Source organism: Eublepharis macularius, chromosome 4 (assembly GCF_028583425.1).
Source record: "Eublepharis macularius isolate TG4126 chromosome 4, MPM_Emac_v1.0, whole genome shotgun sequence".
Taxonomy (NCBI): domain Eukaryota; kingdom Metazoa; phylum Chordata; class Lepidosauria; order Squamata; family Eublepharidae; genus Eublepharis; species Eublepharis macularius.
Genome location: NC_072793.1, coordinates 162,363,614 through 162,382,716, shown reverse-complemented (window position 1 = coordinate 162,382,716; position 19,103 = coordinate 162,363,614). Strand labels below are relative to the sequence as shown.

At 51.3% G+C, this 19,103-nt stretch overlaps 1 protein-coding gene across 1 annotated transcript in view; it reads left to right on the top strand.

Moving 5' to 3' along the window:
- Positions 1-703: 703 nt before the first annotated feature.
- LOC129327744 (vomeronasal type-2 receptor 26-like) overlaps positions 704-19,103 on the top strand; it is a 37,967-nt gene continuing 19,567 nt past the window's right edge. Inside the window, exon 1 of the mRNA XM_054976503.1 lies at positions 704-985. Coding sequence (XP_054832478.1) covers positions 704-985 — 282 coding nt within the window. The remainder of the gene's footprint in view (positions 986-19,103) is intronic.

Here is a 19,103-nt window from a genome sequence, read left to right as displayed (position 1 = left end):
GAAAAATTGTGGCATTTTTTAGACTACATAGATAGGACAGAAGCAAATCCTCAAAATCATCTATACCAAAAATTTTTGGATAGTTAGTTCACAAGCTAATTTGCTTCAAAGGAATATTGTATATCACTTTTAATTGTAAAGACTACAAACCATTGCATTTTGTTACCAAAGCTTATATGTAGACAACTTTATTGTTACCTTTCTACATTACCTTTTATATTTACTGTCTAAGGTTTAACGTTTGATGTTGTTAATTATTATGTTAATAAATAAAAATTTATTTAAAAAAAAGAAAAAAAAGAATGGCAACTGTTTTTAAAAGCTGAATGCCATCACCCCATGCTATCATTTAAACATAGCAAGCACCAGAAAAGTGAACGTGGCTTGTTACAACAATTTCTTTCTTTCAAGGCTACGCACTGCTCCGCTCCAGCTTTAAGAATGCCCTGTGCCCTGTTTTGTTTTGGAAAGTGGAATGGCATTGGCAATGCAGCCAATCTGTCTCTGCCACTACTGTGTTAGGATCAGCTATTGTACTTCAGGCTCTGGATATGAACTAGCAGAAATTGAAATCTAAAGGGGAAAGCCAGAGATTTCTATTGCCTGAAAGGGCCCTTAGTGGAAAGAAAGCAGGGTTTGGATATGTGAATGATGACTATCAGAGGAAAGGTGACCAAATACATTCCTTTGCAGTGTACGAGGGATGAAGTACTTTAACCTCCTGCCCTTCCTGTTTGCCACTGAGGAAATCAATAAAGACCCCAGTCTCCTACCCAACATCACTCTGGGGTACAACATCTATGAGAACTATTTCAATGAAAGAATGACTTATGATGCAGAGATAGACCTGCTGTCTGGTGGACAGAATAATATTCCAAACTACAGCTGTGGAGGAAGGAATAATCTCTTGGCTGTTTTTGAGGGGGCCGACTCTGAAACCTCCAGCCAGATTACGGACATGTTAAGCATCTACAAATTGCCACAGGTACGGGTCTTATGGGGAGGGCAGCTTTGTTTAACAATGCCATCCTAAGCCATGTTACACCCTTCTTTTTTATTAAATCATTTTATTGAATGGGTTAACATACATTTCTTTAAAGATATACAGTTGCATTTACATTTCAGATTAATATATATGCCCCCCATCCCTTCCCTCTCCCCCTTTCCCCCTTTTTTTGACTCCCAACAGCACTAGAGCCCTTTTATTTCTTATCATCACCTCAATTCAAATTACAGTTTCTATTATTAAAGGTAAAGTTCATTAACTCTATATACTTCTTAATAGTTCTCTAAAGTTCACAATTGTCCTCTCATGTCCCATTTATTTTCAAGATAGTCTTTAAATTTCCTCCAATCAGTTAAAAATTCATTTGGATTTTGCTCCTTCAGCTTTCTTGTCATTTTGTCCATCTCCGCCATATACAACAGCTTTTGAATCCATTCTTCAACTCTATCTGCGCAATCCTATGGCCGGCCCCAATGCCGGCGTGGCTGCACAGGCAGAGCAGTGGCGGCGCCAGGCCCGATCCTGTGCCAGCATAGTGCGGCTGCGGCGGCGGCGGCAGCGGCGGAGAGATGCAAATTGGGAGAACCAGAAAGTGTTGTGGACGGGTCTGATGCACGGGCGCTGCCAGGCGCAGCCAAAGGGTGCTGTTCCTGACAAGTGGCAGGGGGAGGGGCCAGGAAAGGCGCAGCCAATGGGCAGCACGCGATCCCGGCAAGGCCCCAGAGCAATAGGCAAACCGCGTCCATGCCGGCAGACTGCCTCGGCCCGTGCGTTGGGCGGGGCTCGCAGTTGGGAAGGAGAGGGGTGGGCGTGGTCTGAGGAGCCTCTCCCCCGTTTGCCCAATGCAGTGCCAAGTCCATGGCGGCCGCATCCAGAGAGGTTGGCATGGGACTGGCAGGCGCCTTGCCATGAGGAATCCAGGGCAGCAGCCACTCCCGGCAGCAGGGAACAGCCCCCAAGTGGTGCCGAAGGCCTGAGGCCGCCACCAAGAGGCAGACACAGTGGGCCCGCCCCCATCCCCATCCCAAGGCAAAGACCACAGACAACCGTTGCACAGAAATCAGTCTTTATTATTATACCATCCCACCTCCCCCAGCAGATGTGAGGAAGGGGAGGCATGTAGGAGAGGTAGGGTGTCGAGGGACCATGGGGAGGCACGGCTGGGGAGAGCCCATTTGGAAGGACAGGGAGCCAGGGGCCTGTCAATGGCCTGGGCGCTGCCTCGCTAGCCCCCCCCCACTCGCCCCCTGCGCCGTCTGGCACCTGTGCAAGTGCATGGTCAGAAGCAGCTGCCCCTCCACCCAGCCTTCCTGGCTGCGGTGACCAGGTCACGTGGCCAAGCCCTCTTTCCTGTCCCCGGCCCCCCCAGGACCCATTGCCCCATTGCCACCAGCAGCTGTATAACACCCTGGGCCACGGCCCCGCCTGTCTAGCAGAACACCCCACCCCGCCGGAAGGCAGAAGCGGGGCTCACCGGCGAGGCCAGTGGCCGGACCCCCTTGGCCGTCCACGGGCCCGGCATCTCGCACGCAACTGGGCCCGAGGGAGGGGAGCCTCTGGGGTGGGTGGAGCTGCTGCAGTGGGTGGGGCCAGCGGGTCGAGGATGGTGACGAGCCGCCCGAGCAGGGCTTCGGCACGGGCTTGAGAGGCGTGGAGTCCCTCTCCCACCTCCAGTACCGTGGCCATGAACTCCCGGCCGCAGTTGTTTGCCTCCTCCCATGCGGTGTGCACCTCCAGCCGCTCCCTCTCGATCGCCGCCCACATTGCGGCGGGGGAAGCCGCTGGGCAGGGCGGGGGCCACGAGCCCGTGTGCCTGGAAGGACCCCCTCCATGGGCCCCTCCCCCTTAGAGGCGGAGCCAGGTCCTTCCCGCACATGGCCCATGGAACCCGGGGGCGGTAGAGCTGGAGGGGAGGGTGCTGCAGCCTGGGACGGCTCCTCGAGCGGCTCTGTCGATGAGGTGTCCTGAACCAGCAGAGTCCCAGGGCCACCTTCACCCTCCACCAACACAGGGAAGCCGAGCGACTGCAGGAGAGCCGCTCTGGCCGCAGAGGTCCTCCTGGAGGGTGGCAGCTCACGCAGCTGGGCAATCACCTCCCCGCGTGGTGACATGGGTGGGAAGAGGGCCCAGGGAGGGAAGAGCAGCGGCCCAACATGGGCTGCCACAGGTCACCGAGCCGGCCCAGGCACACCCATCCCAGCCGCAGGCACAGCCCCCCGTCTCAAGACCGGCCGGTGCCACGAGGGGCCTTGGATGCGTGGCCGAGGCCCGTGGCCAAGCCGGTCCCTGGCCCCACCAGCAGCAGGGCCACAGATACATACCGTGCTCCAGATCCATGCCCCCCGATGGGCCCGGTTGAGGCTCTTCATCGCTGGCAGCAGGGGCTTGCTGCGGCGGTGGAATGGCTGCCTGTTCCTGGGACCCGCTCTCTGCCAGGAGGGGCACAGACCCTGCTGCCTCTGCCTCCGCCTGGCTTGGGTCCGGACCCTCAGGGGCTTTGCCTTCCCACGGGAGAGGCCCTGTCACACATGTGCCACGATCCATGCATTCCCCCCCCCTCGCCTTCCTGAATCCGCAAATACTAACTGGGCAGGACCTCGACGCCCAGGCCGCCCACCACCGCCTCCGAGATGACCGCTCGCATGACTGCCTCTGGGCCTGGGAGCCCCTCGTTGAGGGCCCGCTCATAAGGAACCCCCTGAGACATGAGGAGGCGCACTCATTTGCACGCAGGCCCGAAAGAATCATTCCAGCGCTTCATTGCGGAGTGAGCAGTGCGGGGCGCATTGCCCACAGCCGAGACCCTGTCAGCTGCCATCTGCCAGAATGCCCGTCGTCGAGACCGGGACGAGGCGCCCCTGTGCGTGCTCAGGGCGACCTCCGCATTCTCCACCACGAGCCCAAAAAGCAGCACTCTCTCAGCCTCCGTCCAGTTTGCCTGGCGCTGGCTCCCACTGCCACTAGTGCTCTCAGCAGACATGGGGGCAGTGCCCGCTGGAATGTCCGGTCCCCGAGATAAGTGGTGGGAATCGGCCACCTAGTCATGTGCCCACCCACCCCCTTGGCAAGATGGAGCAGGGCACAGGGGGTGCGGGACCGGGAAGGGTGGCTGGGACGGCCCATGCAGCAGACAGAGGACCCACTCCCGAGCGCCACTTGCAACGGGCTGCTGAGACTGGTAGGCCTGCTGCTTCCAGGTGGCAGGGGGTTCAGGGTGCTGGAACCTAACCTGCGCTCCTTCCAGGCAGGACCCCGGTCATCCTCGCCTGGTGCCTGCCATTGCCGCCGCAGCTCCCAGCCATCCAGACCAGCCACCTCCTGCCAGCCGTGTTTGTCTGAGCGGCCCTCAGGCGGCGGCGCCTCAGACGCCGGTGCCGGTTCCAGGCCAGGGTGCCGTCCCTGCTCCTGGGCGACATGACTTGCCTGGACCGCTTTCGCCTGGACAGGGCAGCCATACAGGCTCTGTGCGAGGAGCTTGCGCCCACCCTTCAGGGGCAAGCTGCGGCTCCCCAGGGCATCCCTGTCCTCCAGAGGGTCCTGCTGTCCCTCCGCTACCTCACGACCGGCTCCTTCCAGGGAGTGATGGCTGAGGCCTTGGAGGTCTCCCAGTCATCCGCCAGCCGCTGCCTGCATGCCTTCCTGGATGCCCTAGTTGGTCAGATCCGCGAGCACATCCACTTTCCCACCTTGGAGGCAGAGTTGGCATCCATCCAGGCAGTCTTCTCCTCCCTTGCGGGCTTCCCCAATGTGATTGGCGCAGTCAACTGCACACATGTGGCCATGTGCGCTCCCAGAGAGGAGCCACAGGTCTACAGGAATCGGCACCAGTTCTACAGTATCAACATCCAGGTGGCCTGTGACCACCAAGGGATCTTCATGGACCTCGTTGCCAAGTTCCCGGGAAGCGTCCATGATGCACAGATCTTCAACACCTCTGGCCTGAACAGGCTCCTGTCATCATGGCCTGAGGGGAGAGGCTGGCTCCTAGGTCAGGAGTTGGAGGGGGAGCTGTGGGGGGACGGGGATGGGAAGGGAGATCCTAATGCTGCCTGCCCTTGCAGGTGACCGTGGCTATCCATTGCTGCCCTACCTCCTGATGCCATACCCTGCGGATGAGCCTGCCGACAAAGCCAACTACAACCAGGCCCACCGGCGCACTAGGATGGTGATCGAACGTGCTTTCGGCCAGCTGAAAATGCGCTTCAGATGCCTCCATCACACGGGCGGCCACCTGGCCATGCAGCCGTTCGCTGTCGCCAAGCTCGTGGCTGCCTGTGTCATGTTGCACAATATCGCCGTGCGTCAGCAGCTCCCCTTGCCAGCCACAGAGGGCCTAGGCGAGGACCCCTGGCTGCCTCCTGCCAGCCGCCTTTCCCCTGACGCCCCTGAAGAGCCCCAGGAGCATCACCAAGCTGTGCAAGAGCACCTGTGCATGCTGCGTGCTGAGGGCCATGCCTGGCCTTGGGGGGCTCGGCTGGCCAGACACTCGCCCTTTACACCCCCATGGTGTCCCAGGAGGCCCCTCCGAGTGCCCGCTCCCTTGACCCCTGCATGTAGAGAGCATGGGAAAGCCGCCCCGGCCGGCAGCCACCGCCCCCATGGACAGGCTGCACTGGAAGAGCAGTTAACGAACTTGACTTTATTCCCAATCGATTCCAGGACCGCATCGGGCACCCAGAGAGCAGCTTGCCAACCCAGAACCCCGGCCTCAGCAGCCAGGAGGGTGAGGGCTAGGTTGCGCGTTGGAGCAGGGGGAGGCAAGTGGCCCCGCCACGGAGTCCCTGTTACAGAACAGGGGCCCAGCTGGGGTCCCAGATGCCTGTGGATGGGATGGCATATTGACAGCTGCCCGGCCCTCCATGGGGACAGGCTCCAGCTTCGGCCGCTTCCTGCCAGGCCCCTCCACTGGGTCACTCTCCGGGTCTTCAGCAGGTGGCGGGTAGCGGGGTGGAGACCAGGCGGTGAAGCCCCTCCCAAGTTCCTCCTCATCTGGCGAGGGGCTCTGGGCGGGCGCCGCTGTGGGGGCAAGAGGTGGGGGATGGGAGCATCAGGGCCCCTATGGGCTCTGGGGTTTTCCTCGCGGCTGCAGGCCGCCCCGCCCCATACGCCCATGCCCCTCCTGTTGTTTAGACTCACATGGTGCCGCTGCCCGGGCCTGCTGGAATGCCCCGTGAACCCGGTCCATGGCAGCCATCCACCTGTCATTGACGGTCCCTGCAGGGGGGGAGGGAGTGAGGGCACCCGTTGGTGGCAGCCCGGCATGTGCTGCAAGAACCTGCAACCTGCACCTCGGTGGAAGTGGCTGGGACGCCTCCGGGCCTTTATGGCCTGCCCTCCGTGGCAGCGGAGGAGACCCCCAGATGGCACCGAGGCCTGTTCGGCGTAGAGGGACCCCGACTTACTGTGCACAGGGCCCGCAGCCACCTCCTCATACAGGAGGTCATGCTCCACCTCGCACAGCGCTGCATCTAACCACGCTCGCACGAGGTGGGCCTCCTCCGCACGGCCCGGGGAGAGCTCCTCCAGGTAAACTGGGCGCGCAGTCATCACACCCTCATCTGCCAGGAGGTCATTCCCAGCTGCCTTGGCAATGAGCTGGGCCCCGAGCCTGGCTGCCCACTGCTCCCGCCACCCGTCGCCCTCCATGCAGCTGGGACCGCTGTGGGTATTGTGTTTCTGTGCTGCCCACCGAACTACACCACTCGCCGGCATGACCTTGGAGGGTCTGAGATGTAACAATTCCCTATCTTCTGTCTGGCAGCTGCATAGGCCATGGATAGGTTCAGTAGAGGCCTCCCGGCTCAGACCTGTGGGTTGGAGGGGAGGGGGCCGCGGTGGTTGGCTTCCTATGGCTCCAGGGCCCTCGTCCCTTTCAAGGATGCTGTGCTGCTCAGGTACATCCTTGCCACATGCCAACCCTTGGGCCTGGCCCTATGGCGTGCCGCGGGACTGGGAATAAAGCTCATCTGCCCATGGACCCGTGTCTGCCTGCAATAATTTGGAGATCTGCCAGCCATATCCTGCTCTGGCACCATGAGCATATGACCAGGCCCGTGCTGACAGTGCATCCCTTCCAAGAGAGGGGGGATGAGAAGGATGCACAAGGACTGGCATGGGGCCGCTCTGGCATGTCTTCCATATCGCCCTAATGCACCTGCCCTGCCTGGCATGCTGCCCTGAGCTGGGGTGCTCGTGCAACTTGTCATTGGGGGGGGCCCTCAGGCTCCTGCGTTTCGGCCACTTTGCGCAGATGGCGTGCTCCTCCACTGCCCCTGTGGGCGGGGCCAGCAGCCTCCCCTGCAGGATTGGTGGGGCTGGCAGCCTAGGAGTGGGTCCTGCCCCCCGGCAGGGCAACGCAAGCGGCCACAGATGCTGAAAGCAGGAGATGGCGCCGGGCCAGGGCGGAGCCACATGCAGCCTCGGACACACCCCACTCCTCCCAACAACCATGCCATGTTGGCGCGGGAGGCTGGCAACTGCCCCGCAGGATTGGATGCGAGGCAGGGGGTGTTGTGATGACCAATGGGGCTGCCGCTGGCACCCGAGGGGCTGGACCCACTCTGGGAGGCGGCCGCTCATGGGACTGTGTGGCTGTGGCTGCGGCTGCAATGGGAGCGACCCTCCTGCAGGACCTCCTGCCCGGGATGCTATGGCATCTGCCTGCCGCTACACTAGTTTCTTCACTGATGGGGCTAGGGTTCGAGTGAGCGGACCATTTCCCCTGCTGTCTCCCGCCCCCTTGCAGCAGCACCCCCGGCAACCTTCTCCCTGGCTTATCAGGTGCCAGCTGCTCGCCCTACCAGGGATTGATCGCCCTCGGTGGCTCCCCCCTCCCCGCTGACATGCCCTGCCCCAACCCTCTACCTGATGTTACTGTGAGGGGAGGGGAGGCGGGGAGGCAGGATGGGGTCTGTCAGATACATTTGTGGCGATGTGCAGGTGGAGATATGTGACGGGAGTGTTGGGGGAGGGGCAGAGGACGAAGTCAGGCTCTCAGACACAGAAGGTAGTTGTTTTACAACTCGTTTTATTGCACTGGAAAAAGCGGGCTTGTTTTTAGGCTAGCAGGGGAGCCAGAGCATTCCACACAGCCCTCCTTCCTGCTCCAAGGGGTGGGGATGAGATGCAGGAGGCGGCGCGAAAGTGCTTCCTGGGCTGCAGCCAACCATCCATCAGGGATGTTTGGGGAGGGCGGGACGCGGGAGAGCAGCCATGCCCTGGACGTGCCTGCGGGAGAAAAAGACACATGTGGGCTTTGCCTCGTTCCACTGGCGAGGCAAGCCCCACACTCCGCCATCTGGGAGGATGCACATAGTCGAGGGCAGCAGCGGCCAGCTGATGCATGAAGGTCTGGCGAGGATGCACTCAGCCTTGGGAAGCCTTTACCTTTAAGGGAGGGAATGAGCTGGTCATAACAAACACCTGGTCACATGTGGTTTTCGGGGCGCCTGCCTCTGAGGCAGCCAGGGTCGCCCCCACCCCTGCTGGGCCTCACCCAAAGCGGCAAGTGAGCGGGTGGGTTCAGGTGAATGGGCGGTTTGCACTAATCTGCGGAACGGGCCCCCCTCCCCTACCTCCTCCTCACCTGTCAGCGCTCCGTCACTCATCACCAGGCGGGAACTCCAGAGTCAGGGTACCTGCAAGGAAACAGGAGAGGCTGCAGATAGTTCGCCAAGTGTCATTCCCTTCTGTCACGGAAGGGTTAATGTGTTTGTGCTTAGTTAGAAGCAACTAGCTTGCATGAGTCCAGTTAGATGTTGAGTCGTTCTTCCTGTCAGGGTACGAAGGGAGTTAGCCAGACATTTGCACTTCTTCCGTTTTACGGGAAGTTCCCCCACTTTTTCACAAAGTCCCCCGAGTGCGTTCTATGCCTGCCACCGTGAATGCCCTCACCCCCGTTCGGTGTTTGAAGGGGCAACGCCAAGCAGCACACGGACAGAGGGACAGAGCCTCCGGCCAAGTGCTCACTTACCTGAGGGGTTTGGCCGGCGCTGGCCGGATGTTTTGTAGGGCACAGTCGCAGATGATTGGGTGCGGAGAGGGGGGCTCATCCACGCCAGGTGCGCACGCTGATTGGTCCCCCGGATAGTTCTCATCATATGCTCCTTCAGGCCATGGAGGCGGGCCTGGGCGCTCGGAGAGGGGGCCAGTTTTTCGCCGTTCCATGGGCGCCTATGGGCTATGCCTTCTTCTTCCGTGGCGTAGCTTTTTTGCGCCGCTGTGGACGTTCTCGCTTCCGGAGGGGCTTAGGGAGCAGACTAACTCCGACCCCGCCCTGTTCCCCGCCCCCCTGCGCCGGCGTGGGGCTCTACACCACTCCTCCACTGCTGCCCGGCCGCCTGTGGCTTGCGCCGGTGCCGGCCTGCTGGCGGGCCAGCACCGCATCCCAGCGCGGGCGGAGGGCCACTTATGTGGGTGTAAGGACCAGATGCGCCGTCGCAAGCCTTAGTTCGGTTCCTATTCACTTTCCCCACCCCTCTTAGGATTGGGCTGCCTGTCTTCCTGTTTCCAGTATTGTGCATACAATATTCTTGCTGCTACAGTCATATAAAATAACAGTGTCCTGTCTCCCACATTTACTTTTTGCATGTTTAATCCTAACAACAACATTTCAGGGCTCTTCAATACATTACATTTCATGATTGACAACATTTCCACATAATCTTAGACCAAAAAATGTTGGCCTTATTACAGATCCACCACGTGTGGTAAAATGAGCCCCCATGTTTTTTACATTTCCAACATTTATTTGACATATCACTATTTGCATTTGCTATTTTTTTCAGCATTAAATACCATCTATACATCATCTTATATCCATTCTTTTTCAATTTATTACATGTAGATGTCTTCAATGTGTTCTTCCATAAAAATTTCCAAGTGTCCATTGTGACTTCTTTGTTAAAGTTTATTGCCCATTACACCATTTGTGTTTTAACAACCTCATCTTGTGTGTACCATTTCAATAAAAGTTTGTACATCTTAGAAATCATTTTTGCCCCTTCTCCAAACAAAATTTCTTCTGATTCTAAATTTTTAGTTCTAAAACACACTTTTCTTTTGTCAGATTCAAATACATCTTTAATTTGTCTGTATTGCAACCAACCATACTCAAATGGTAACTCCTCTTTACTTTTTATTTTGAAGGTATCTCTGCCCATAATAATTCTTTGTAGGTTAACCAATCTTGTCCTTTGTAGTGCATGTTTGAGTTTACCACTTCTGCTGGTACAATCCACATGGGTCTTTTCTCCCCCATGAACTTCGTATCTTTTTGCCAAATCGTGAAGACATTCCTTCTCACAAAATGGTGCTGAAACATGCCATCCATTTTATATTTTTCATACCATAGATACGCACGCCAACCGAACAAGTTGTTGTGCCCTTCCAAAGCTAACAGTTTAAGATTAGATAACTTTACCCATTCCCTCGCCCAGATTAAACAAATCTCTTCATGGTACAGTCTCAGATTTGGTAATTGCAGAGCTCCCCTCCCTTTTGCATCACACAACACTTTCATCTTAATTCTTGGTTTTTTTCCCTGCCCAAACAAAATCTGATATCTTCCTTTACCATTTATCAAAATGCTTCTTTTCTTTAACAATTGGAATCATTTGTAACAAAAACCGCATTCTGGATAGTTCATTCATTTTTACGACTGAAATACATCCCAACAGTGACAAATTCATTTTATTTCATTTAAACAAATCCCTCTCTATCTGTGACCACAATTTTTCCTAATTGTTCTTAAATAGATCTATATTCTTAACTGTTAGTTCTGGCTCAAGCTTTCCTACTGAAGGGTCTGGAAAAGAATTTAATAATTATTAATGTATATATCCCTCCCAGTACCGATAAACAAACTGATTATTGGGAATCTATCTTAGAGTTCCTTGAGGATCTTGAATGGATATTTCCAGCCCTGGATATGATTGTAGCTGGTGATTTAAATGCTAGAGTAGGTAAGAATGGCTTAGACCTGGCAAAGAGTCTAGGATTAGACCCAGATGAGGCTCTCCCTGCCTGTATGTCGACTCCGAGACACTCTAAGGACACCCATATTAATGATGCTGGAATCTGTCTAGCACGTTTGTGCATTCGGTTCAATCTAATAATATTGAATGGTTCTTTCTGTCATGACCTTGCAGGGGAATTTACCTTTGCCATTAAACAAGGGTGTAGTGTGGTAGATTATATGCTGATCCCCCCATCTCTTATGGGACAGGTGAGTTCATTTAAAATTGGGGAATGCTCAGAAAGTGATCATTTCCCCTTGATACTGGCTCTTGGCCAGTTTCCCCCAGGAGTCAGGACACTGAGGGGGCGGATTACGGGAAGGAGGGAAACAGGATTCCTAGAATTCACTGGTCACAAAAAGTGGCTTGGAAGGCTGTAAGATTTCTTAATTTCTTAATTCAAACATTCTAGCAGAATCCATGCGTCTGTCAAGGAAGTCACCCCACTCTTCAGAGTTAGTTTATTTATATGATATAATCATGAGTCAGCTTGTGGATGCCCTTGGGGCGCAATCAGCACAACAGCAAGGTCATAAGGAGTTAGGTACACCAGGGTGGTTCGATAAGGAATGCTTAAAAACGAAAGCCCAGGTGCGTGCCATATACAAACAGTATACAGAATCAAATTTATCAAGACCACCATCAATCTATTTTGAACTAAAGTATCAATGAAATCAAACCCTAGAAACAAGCGAAGAGCTTTCATACAGAAACACTGGGATCGTCTTCTTCAAGCCACAATAAATAATGACACAAAGAAATTCTGGGCATTAGTCTCAGACTCGCTGGGCAAGAAGGTGGCCTTAAATAGTTCTGTTACTGCAAATAAGTGGCATGATTACTTCCTGTCAATCTTCTATAAAAGTGGAGTTAGCTCATCAGAGGAAACTCCTCTCAATCTGGGTGATTGTCCTGAATGGCCTCCAGTACAGGCTGAGGAGGTAGAATCCCTGATCAAGCACCTGAAGCCAGGGAAAGCCCCTGGGCCTGATGCAATTCCACCTGAATTGTTCAAGGCATTCCCAGAGTGGTGGGCTCCCTTTTTGGCCACTCTGTTCACTGAAATAGACAGGACAGGGTCAATGCCAGATGCCTGGACAAACTCAATATTGGTGCCAATATTCAAAAAAGGGAATTACCAACTCCCGAGTAATTACAGACCCATTAACCTCCTGTCAATTGCAGGGAAACTTTATGCAGGACACTTAGCGAAAAAACTAAGTGCTTGGGTGTTAAAGCGGAAAATTTTGGGACCAGAACAAGTTGGATTCTGTCATGGAAAATCTACTCTAGATCACTGTGTAGTGCTAAACCATCTTGTGGATAAATATAAGGAAGCGAAGGGCTCCAAACTGTTTGTGGCCTTTCTAGATCTCAAGGGTGCTTTTGATTCTGTTTCAAGAGAACTACTTTGGAAGAAGCTTGTAAGTGCTGGGATTGATAAGAGATTGCTATTTTTGATTAAAAAGTTACATCAAAACACTACGTGTCAGGTTAGATGCTCTCGCGAAGGAGATCTAACCCCCAAAATTCCAATAAATACTGGAGTAAAACAAGGCTGTATTTTATCCCCACTATTATCCAATCTCTTTATAAATGATCTGGCTCCCTTTCTGGAGGATATTGATGGCCACACTCCAAGACTCGGGCCAATCCATGTTCCACTGCTTTTATATGCACATGATGCAGTTTTACTTTCTCTTTCCTCAATTGGTTTGAAAAGATTATTATCACGCTTTCATGATTTTTTGAATTAAACAAACTGACCCAGAACTTTGAGAAATCGAAAATCATGGTTTTTGCAAAAACATGGAAACCTTTAAAATGGAACATAAGAGGTAACAGGATTGAGCAGGTCAAAAGTTTTCGTTACCTAGGAATATATTTCAATTACAGAGCTAGTTGGGTTCCACATAGGAGGGAATCGATAAAATCTGTGAACTGCAATGTACTTGCACTCACTTGCTTCTTTTTCACCAAGGGTAATCAATTTGTGCCTGCAGCTATCAGAGTATTCAATCACAAAATTAGTGCAGGACTGTTTTATGGTGTACCGATATGGATTATGGCTTTCAACAAGGAAGTAGAAAGAATACAATACACCTTCCTACGGAAAATATTGGGCCTTCCCATGTGTGTGTCTTATGCGGCCATCTGCCTTGAAACCAATCAAAGACTCCTTGAGACTAAAGCATCGATAAATACTATCAAATTTTGGTTACATCAACATTTTAAGAATAATGAGGATAGTCTCATCTTTTACATACTGACGGACTCTCAGTCATCCATGTGGTTTAACAACATAGAAAAAAAAACTCAATAGGGATTAATATTAAAGATTTGTTTTCTCTCACAGAAAAATCAGCTTATGCACAGATCAGACAAAGACTCCTTGACATTGAGATTCAGAATCTCAGGAGTAGGGGTGTGCAAGCCAAAAATTTTCGGCTATAGCCGAAAGTAGAAAGCCGAAAGAAGATTCTCTATCATTAAAGCCGAAAGCCGAAACAAGAATCTCTTTCGGCTTTCGGCTTTCGGGATTCTTTCGGCATTATTTCGGCATTCTTTCGGCTTTTTTCTATGGGAAAATGCCTCCGTCTTCCAGGACGCCTGGAGGAGGCGTTTTCCCACCGAATAAGCCCAAAATTGGTGGGGACCTTCCTCTAACCCTTCTCTAACAACCACCCAAGTGTCAGACAGATTGAACTTTGGGGGGCCATGTTATGGCCCCCCAAAGCAGGTCCCCCCATCCTCCCATAAGAAAGCGAAAGAGCAGCATATTGTTAGCATGCTGCTGCTCATCTTTCTTCATTATTTCCTATGGGGGAAAAATGAAGAGGCAGGCTTCCTTTGCCAGGGGTGGCATTATGTATGCAAAATGCCCCCTTACCCTCAGGGGCCCTTCTCCCACCCCTCCTCCCACCCCCCACCAAGGCTCAGCCTGCTCCCACTTGGGGGGGCCATTTCATGGCCTCCCCAAGTAGGTGCTCTAATCTCTACCACTGACAGCTGGGGGAGGCTTGTGTTGCCAGGGGTGGCATTTTGCATGCAAAATGCCCCCCAACCCTCTGGGGCCCTTCTCCCACCCCTCCTCCCACCCCCCACCAAGGCTCAGCCTGCTCCCACTTGGGGGGGGCATTTCATGGCCTCCCCAAGTAGGTGCTCTGCTTTCATCTCTACCACTGACAGCTGGGGGAGGCTTCTCTTGCCAGGGGTGGCATTTTGCATGCAAAATGCCCCCCAGCCCTCTGGGGCCCTTCTCCCACCCTTCCTCCCACCCCCCACCAAGGCTCAGACTGCTCCCACTTGGGGGGGCCATTTCATGGCCTCCCCAAGTAGGTCCTCTCAGCCCCTAAAGTCCACCCCTTACAGCCCCACACAAACCCAATTCCCCCCCAGCTGCCACACACAGACCCAAATCCCCACATTAGCCCCTCACAGACCCAAATCCACCCCCACCTGCCCCACACCCATAACCCCAGGAACAGGCTGGCAAAGGCCAGCCCTCTCCCTTTGTTCCCTATGCTGGGAACTTCTAAACTCTCTTTCCCTGGGCAATTCTGCACAGCCCAGGGGTGCCACAATGGTGGGCACACTTCTGAGTGCCAGCTGGTCCCTGTGAAAGAGCAGCTGAACCACAGACACCCTCCCTCAAATTCCCCCACCACCTACAGAGATGGCTGGCCAGCCAGCCCCATTGTTCCCTATGATGGGAACCAACTGCACAACAAAGAATAAAACAAGAACAACACAAAATAAAGTTTTAAATTTTTTTTTCTCCCTTCCAAAGTACAAGTAGGCAAAGCATTATGACACATTACACCAGCAGTCCCCCACACAGAAAAATAACACAACTCACTTAACATCAGAGAATCACAAAGCATGATTCCTGTCAAAAACACTTTATTTCTTGAACAGCTTTAGGTTACACAGCAGGGGGGAACACCAAAGGGCATGGCAGCACTATCTTACACAAAAATAACACAACTCACTTAACATCAGAGAATCACAAAAGCACAATTCCTGTCAAAAACACTTTATTTCTTGAACAGCTTTAGGCTACACAGCAGGGGGGGGACACCAAAGGGCATGGAAGCAGTATCTTACACAAAAATAACACAACTCACTTCACATTAAAGAATCACCCCAAAAAATTGCTGTCAATAGCACTTTATTTCTGTAACTGCTTTAGGTTACACAGTAGGAAGGCACCACAGAGCAGGAAAGCAGTGTACTACACAAAAATAACACAACTCACTTCACATCAGAGAATCACACAAACACAATTGCTGTCAAAAACGGTGAAGTGGGTTGTATTATTTTTTGTAGTACATTGCTATCATGCCCTGTTGTGCCCTCCTACTGTGTAACCTAAAGCAGTTACAGAAATAAAGTGTTTTTGCCAGGAATTGTGTTTTTGTGATTCTCTGATGTTAAGTGAGTTGTGTTATTTTTGTGTAAGATAGTGCTGCCATGCCCTTTGGTGTTCCCCCCTGCTGTGTAACCTAAAGCTGTTCAAGAAATAAAGTGTTTTTGACAGGAATCATGCTTTGTGATTCTCTGATGTTAAGTGAGTTGTGTTATTTTTCTGTGTGGGGGACTGCTGGTGTAATGTGTCATAATGCTTTGCCTACTTGTACTTTGGAAGGGAGAAAAAAAAATTAAAACTTTATTTTGTGTTGTTCTTGTTTTATTCTTTGTTGTGCAGTTGGTTCCCATCATAGGGAACAATGGGGCTGGCTGGCCAGCCATCTCTGTAGGTGGTGGGGGAATTTGAGGGAGGGTGTCTGTGGTTCAGCTGCTCTTTCACAGGGACCAGCTGGCACTCAGAAGTGTGCCCACCATTGTAGCACCCCTGGGCTGTGCAGAATTGCCCAGGGAAAGAGAGTTTAGAAGTTCCCAGCATAGGGAACAAAGGGAGAGGGCTGGCCTTTGCCAGCCTGTTCCTGGGGTTATGGGTGTGGGGCAGGTGGGGGTGGATTTGGGTCTGTGAGGGGCTAATGTGGGGATTTGGGTCTGTGTGTGGCAGCTGGGGGGTAATTGGGTTTGTGTGGGGCTGTAAGGGGTGGACTTTAGGGGCTGAGAGGACCTACTTGGGGAGGCCATGAAATGGCCCCCCCAAGTGGGAGCAGTCTGAGCCTTGGTGGGGGGTGGGGGGAAGGGTGGGAGAAGGGCCCCTGAGGGCTGGGGGGCATTTTGCATGCAAAATGCCACCCCTGGCAACACAAGCCTCCCCCAGCTGTCAGTGGTAGAGATTAGAGCACCTACTTGGGGAGGCCATGAAATGGCCCCCCCAAGTGGGAGCAGGCTGAGCCTTGGTGGGGGGTGGGAGGAGGGGTGGGAGAAGGGCCCCTGAGGGTGAGGGGGCATTTTGCATGCAAAATGCCACCCCTGGCAAAGGAAGCCTGCTTCTTCATTTTTTCCCCATAGGAAATAATGAAGAAGATGAGTAGCAGCATGCTAACAATATGCTGCTCCTTCGCTTTCTTATGGGAGGATGGGGGGACCTGCTTTGGGGGGCCATAACATGGCCCCCCAAAGTCCAATCTGTCTGAAACTTGGATGGTTGTTAGAGAAGGGTTAGAGGAAGGTCCCCACCAATTTTGGGCTTATTCGGTGGAAAAATACTTCCCCCAGACGTCCGGGAAGACGGAGGCATTTTCCCATTGAAAAGCCGAAAGAAAGCCGAAAGAATCCCGAAACGTTTCGGCGTTTTTCTTTCGGCTACCCGAAACGTTTCGGCATTCCCCGAAACGTTTCGGCATTCCCCAAAAGAAGCCGAAACACTTTTGTTTCGGCATTCTTTCGGCATTCTGAATGCCGAAACGCACATCCCTACTCAGGAGTCTTGCAATAGGCAGATGTTCACCCCTAGGTTTGGGGTTTTTACCCCATGGGTATAGGGCAGAATATCTCACTTGTTTAGTGGCCCCACATTATCGCAGAGCTTACTTGTTAGCTCAGTTTAATGTGCTTCCTTCTGCGATAATTTATGGGAGAGTCCATAAAACACCATATGCTAACAGGTTATGCACTTGCGCTCAGCGAGACATAGAAACCCTGGAACATGTCTTTCTGTATTGTACTTATTACTGTGATATACATCCCACACGCATCGACCCACTGTTGAGAGAGCAAATTGGAAAATCTGATAAATGTAAAGTTATCTTCCTATTGGCTACTCAGAACCAAAAAGTTATCGAAACTGTAGCTAAATTTTTGTATCTTGCATCTATGAGGCGAGTTGTGTATCTGTAAACTGAGTCCTGGTTGGGTCGAGTGTTTTTGTTAACATGGATGTAATACCAATAAAAGTTGCTGAAATTAAACTGTTAATTCTATTCCCAGGTATTTTGTTTTCTGGACCACTTCACACTTTGTGACATTCATTAGCTCCTCCTGTTTCTTTTTTGTCATGTTTTTACAGAGCAGTTTCGACTTTGTTTTGTTAATACTAAACCCTGCCAGATCTCCAAATTCTTTAATTTTGTCTAATAATACTGGTAATGTCTGGACTGGTTCTTCTACTATAAACATCACATCATCCACAAACGTTCTGAACTTATAAGAAAAACCTTTAAGCCTTATACCTTTGATGCTGTCATTTTCTCTTATTTGCCTTAAAAGTATTTCCAGCACCATAACAAACAGTAAAGGTGAAAGTGGACACCCTTGTCTTGTATCTTTTCTTACCTCGAATTTTTCTGTCAGGTCACTGTTAATAGATAACGACGCATTTTGGTCTGTATATATAGCTTTCACGGCCTTTATAAATTCTTGCCCCAAATCCATCTTTTCCATGGTCACAAACATAAAGTCCCAGTTTAAATTGTCAAAGGCTTTCTCTGCGTCTGCAAAGAACAGACCTACCTCTTTTTCAGGGTACTTTTCATAATATTCAATGGCGTCCAACACCAGTCTCAAGTTATCCCTAATTTGTCTATTTGGTAAAAACCCAGCCTGCTTTTCTCCTACAAATTCCATTAAAAATCTCTTAAGCCTTTCCGCTAAAATTCTTGCAAAAATTTTATAGTCATTGTTCAGTAGAGATATAGGCCTATAACTCTTGACATTTGTTAGATCTCGTGACTCCTTTGGGATCAATGAAATATTTGTTTCATTCCAAGTCTTTGGGAGATCTTTTTTCTTCATAATCCCATTCATCAAGTTTTGTAGGGGCTGCACCAGGTCCTTTTTCATTACTTTGTAAAATTTTGCTGAAATTCCATCTGGACCCAGTGCTTTTCCTATCTTAGTTGACTCAACAGCTTCTAAAATTTCTCCCTCTGTAATTGGAACATTTACAGTGCAATCCTATGGAAAGTTACTCCAGTCTAAGCCCATTGACTTCAATGGGCTTAGACTGGAGTAACTCTTCATAAGATTGCACTGTTAGTGTCTCTCTCATTGTATTTGAGATCTTTGGTAATTTTGCTTTTTCTAGGTATCCGTTTATTTTCTCTAGGACTATCGTCATTTTTTGAAATAGTTTAGCATTATATTTGTAAAATGTCCTTTTTATCCCTTGATGTTCCATTATCTCTTTTCCTTCTTCGATTATCTTCCCAATAGCTCTTTTCTCTCTTTTCTTTTTCAGTTGCCAGGCTAAATATTTTCCTGGCTTGTTGGCCCCTTCAAAAGATTTTTGCTGTAGAGACTTTAAATGCCATTCTAACTCTTTATTTGCAAAAGCCCTCAGCTGCTCTTGTAATATCTTTATTTCTTGAATTATTGTTTTCTTCCCCAGTAGGTCTTGTTCCTTCTTGGAAATTTTTTCCTGTATTTCTTGAAATTTACTTTGCTTTTTTCTCTTTTCCCTGCTGTTCAAAGTGATCAAGATCCCTCTCATCACTGCTTTATAAGCATCCCAAACCATATGAGTTGGCACTTCCTGACCACTATTCTGTTTAAAAAAAGTATTTTGTCTCTCTTTGGATGAATTCAATATTCTCTTGACTCTGTAAAAGATCCTCATTAAGTCTCCATCTGAATTTCCTAAATCTTGTCGAGACTTTCCACACCATTGGGTTGTGATCAGAGCTCACACTCGGCATCAACTCTATTTTCTTTGTGAGCAGACT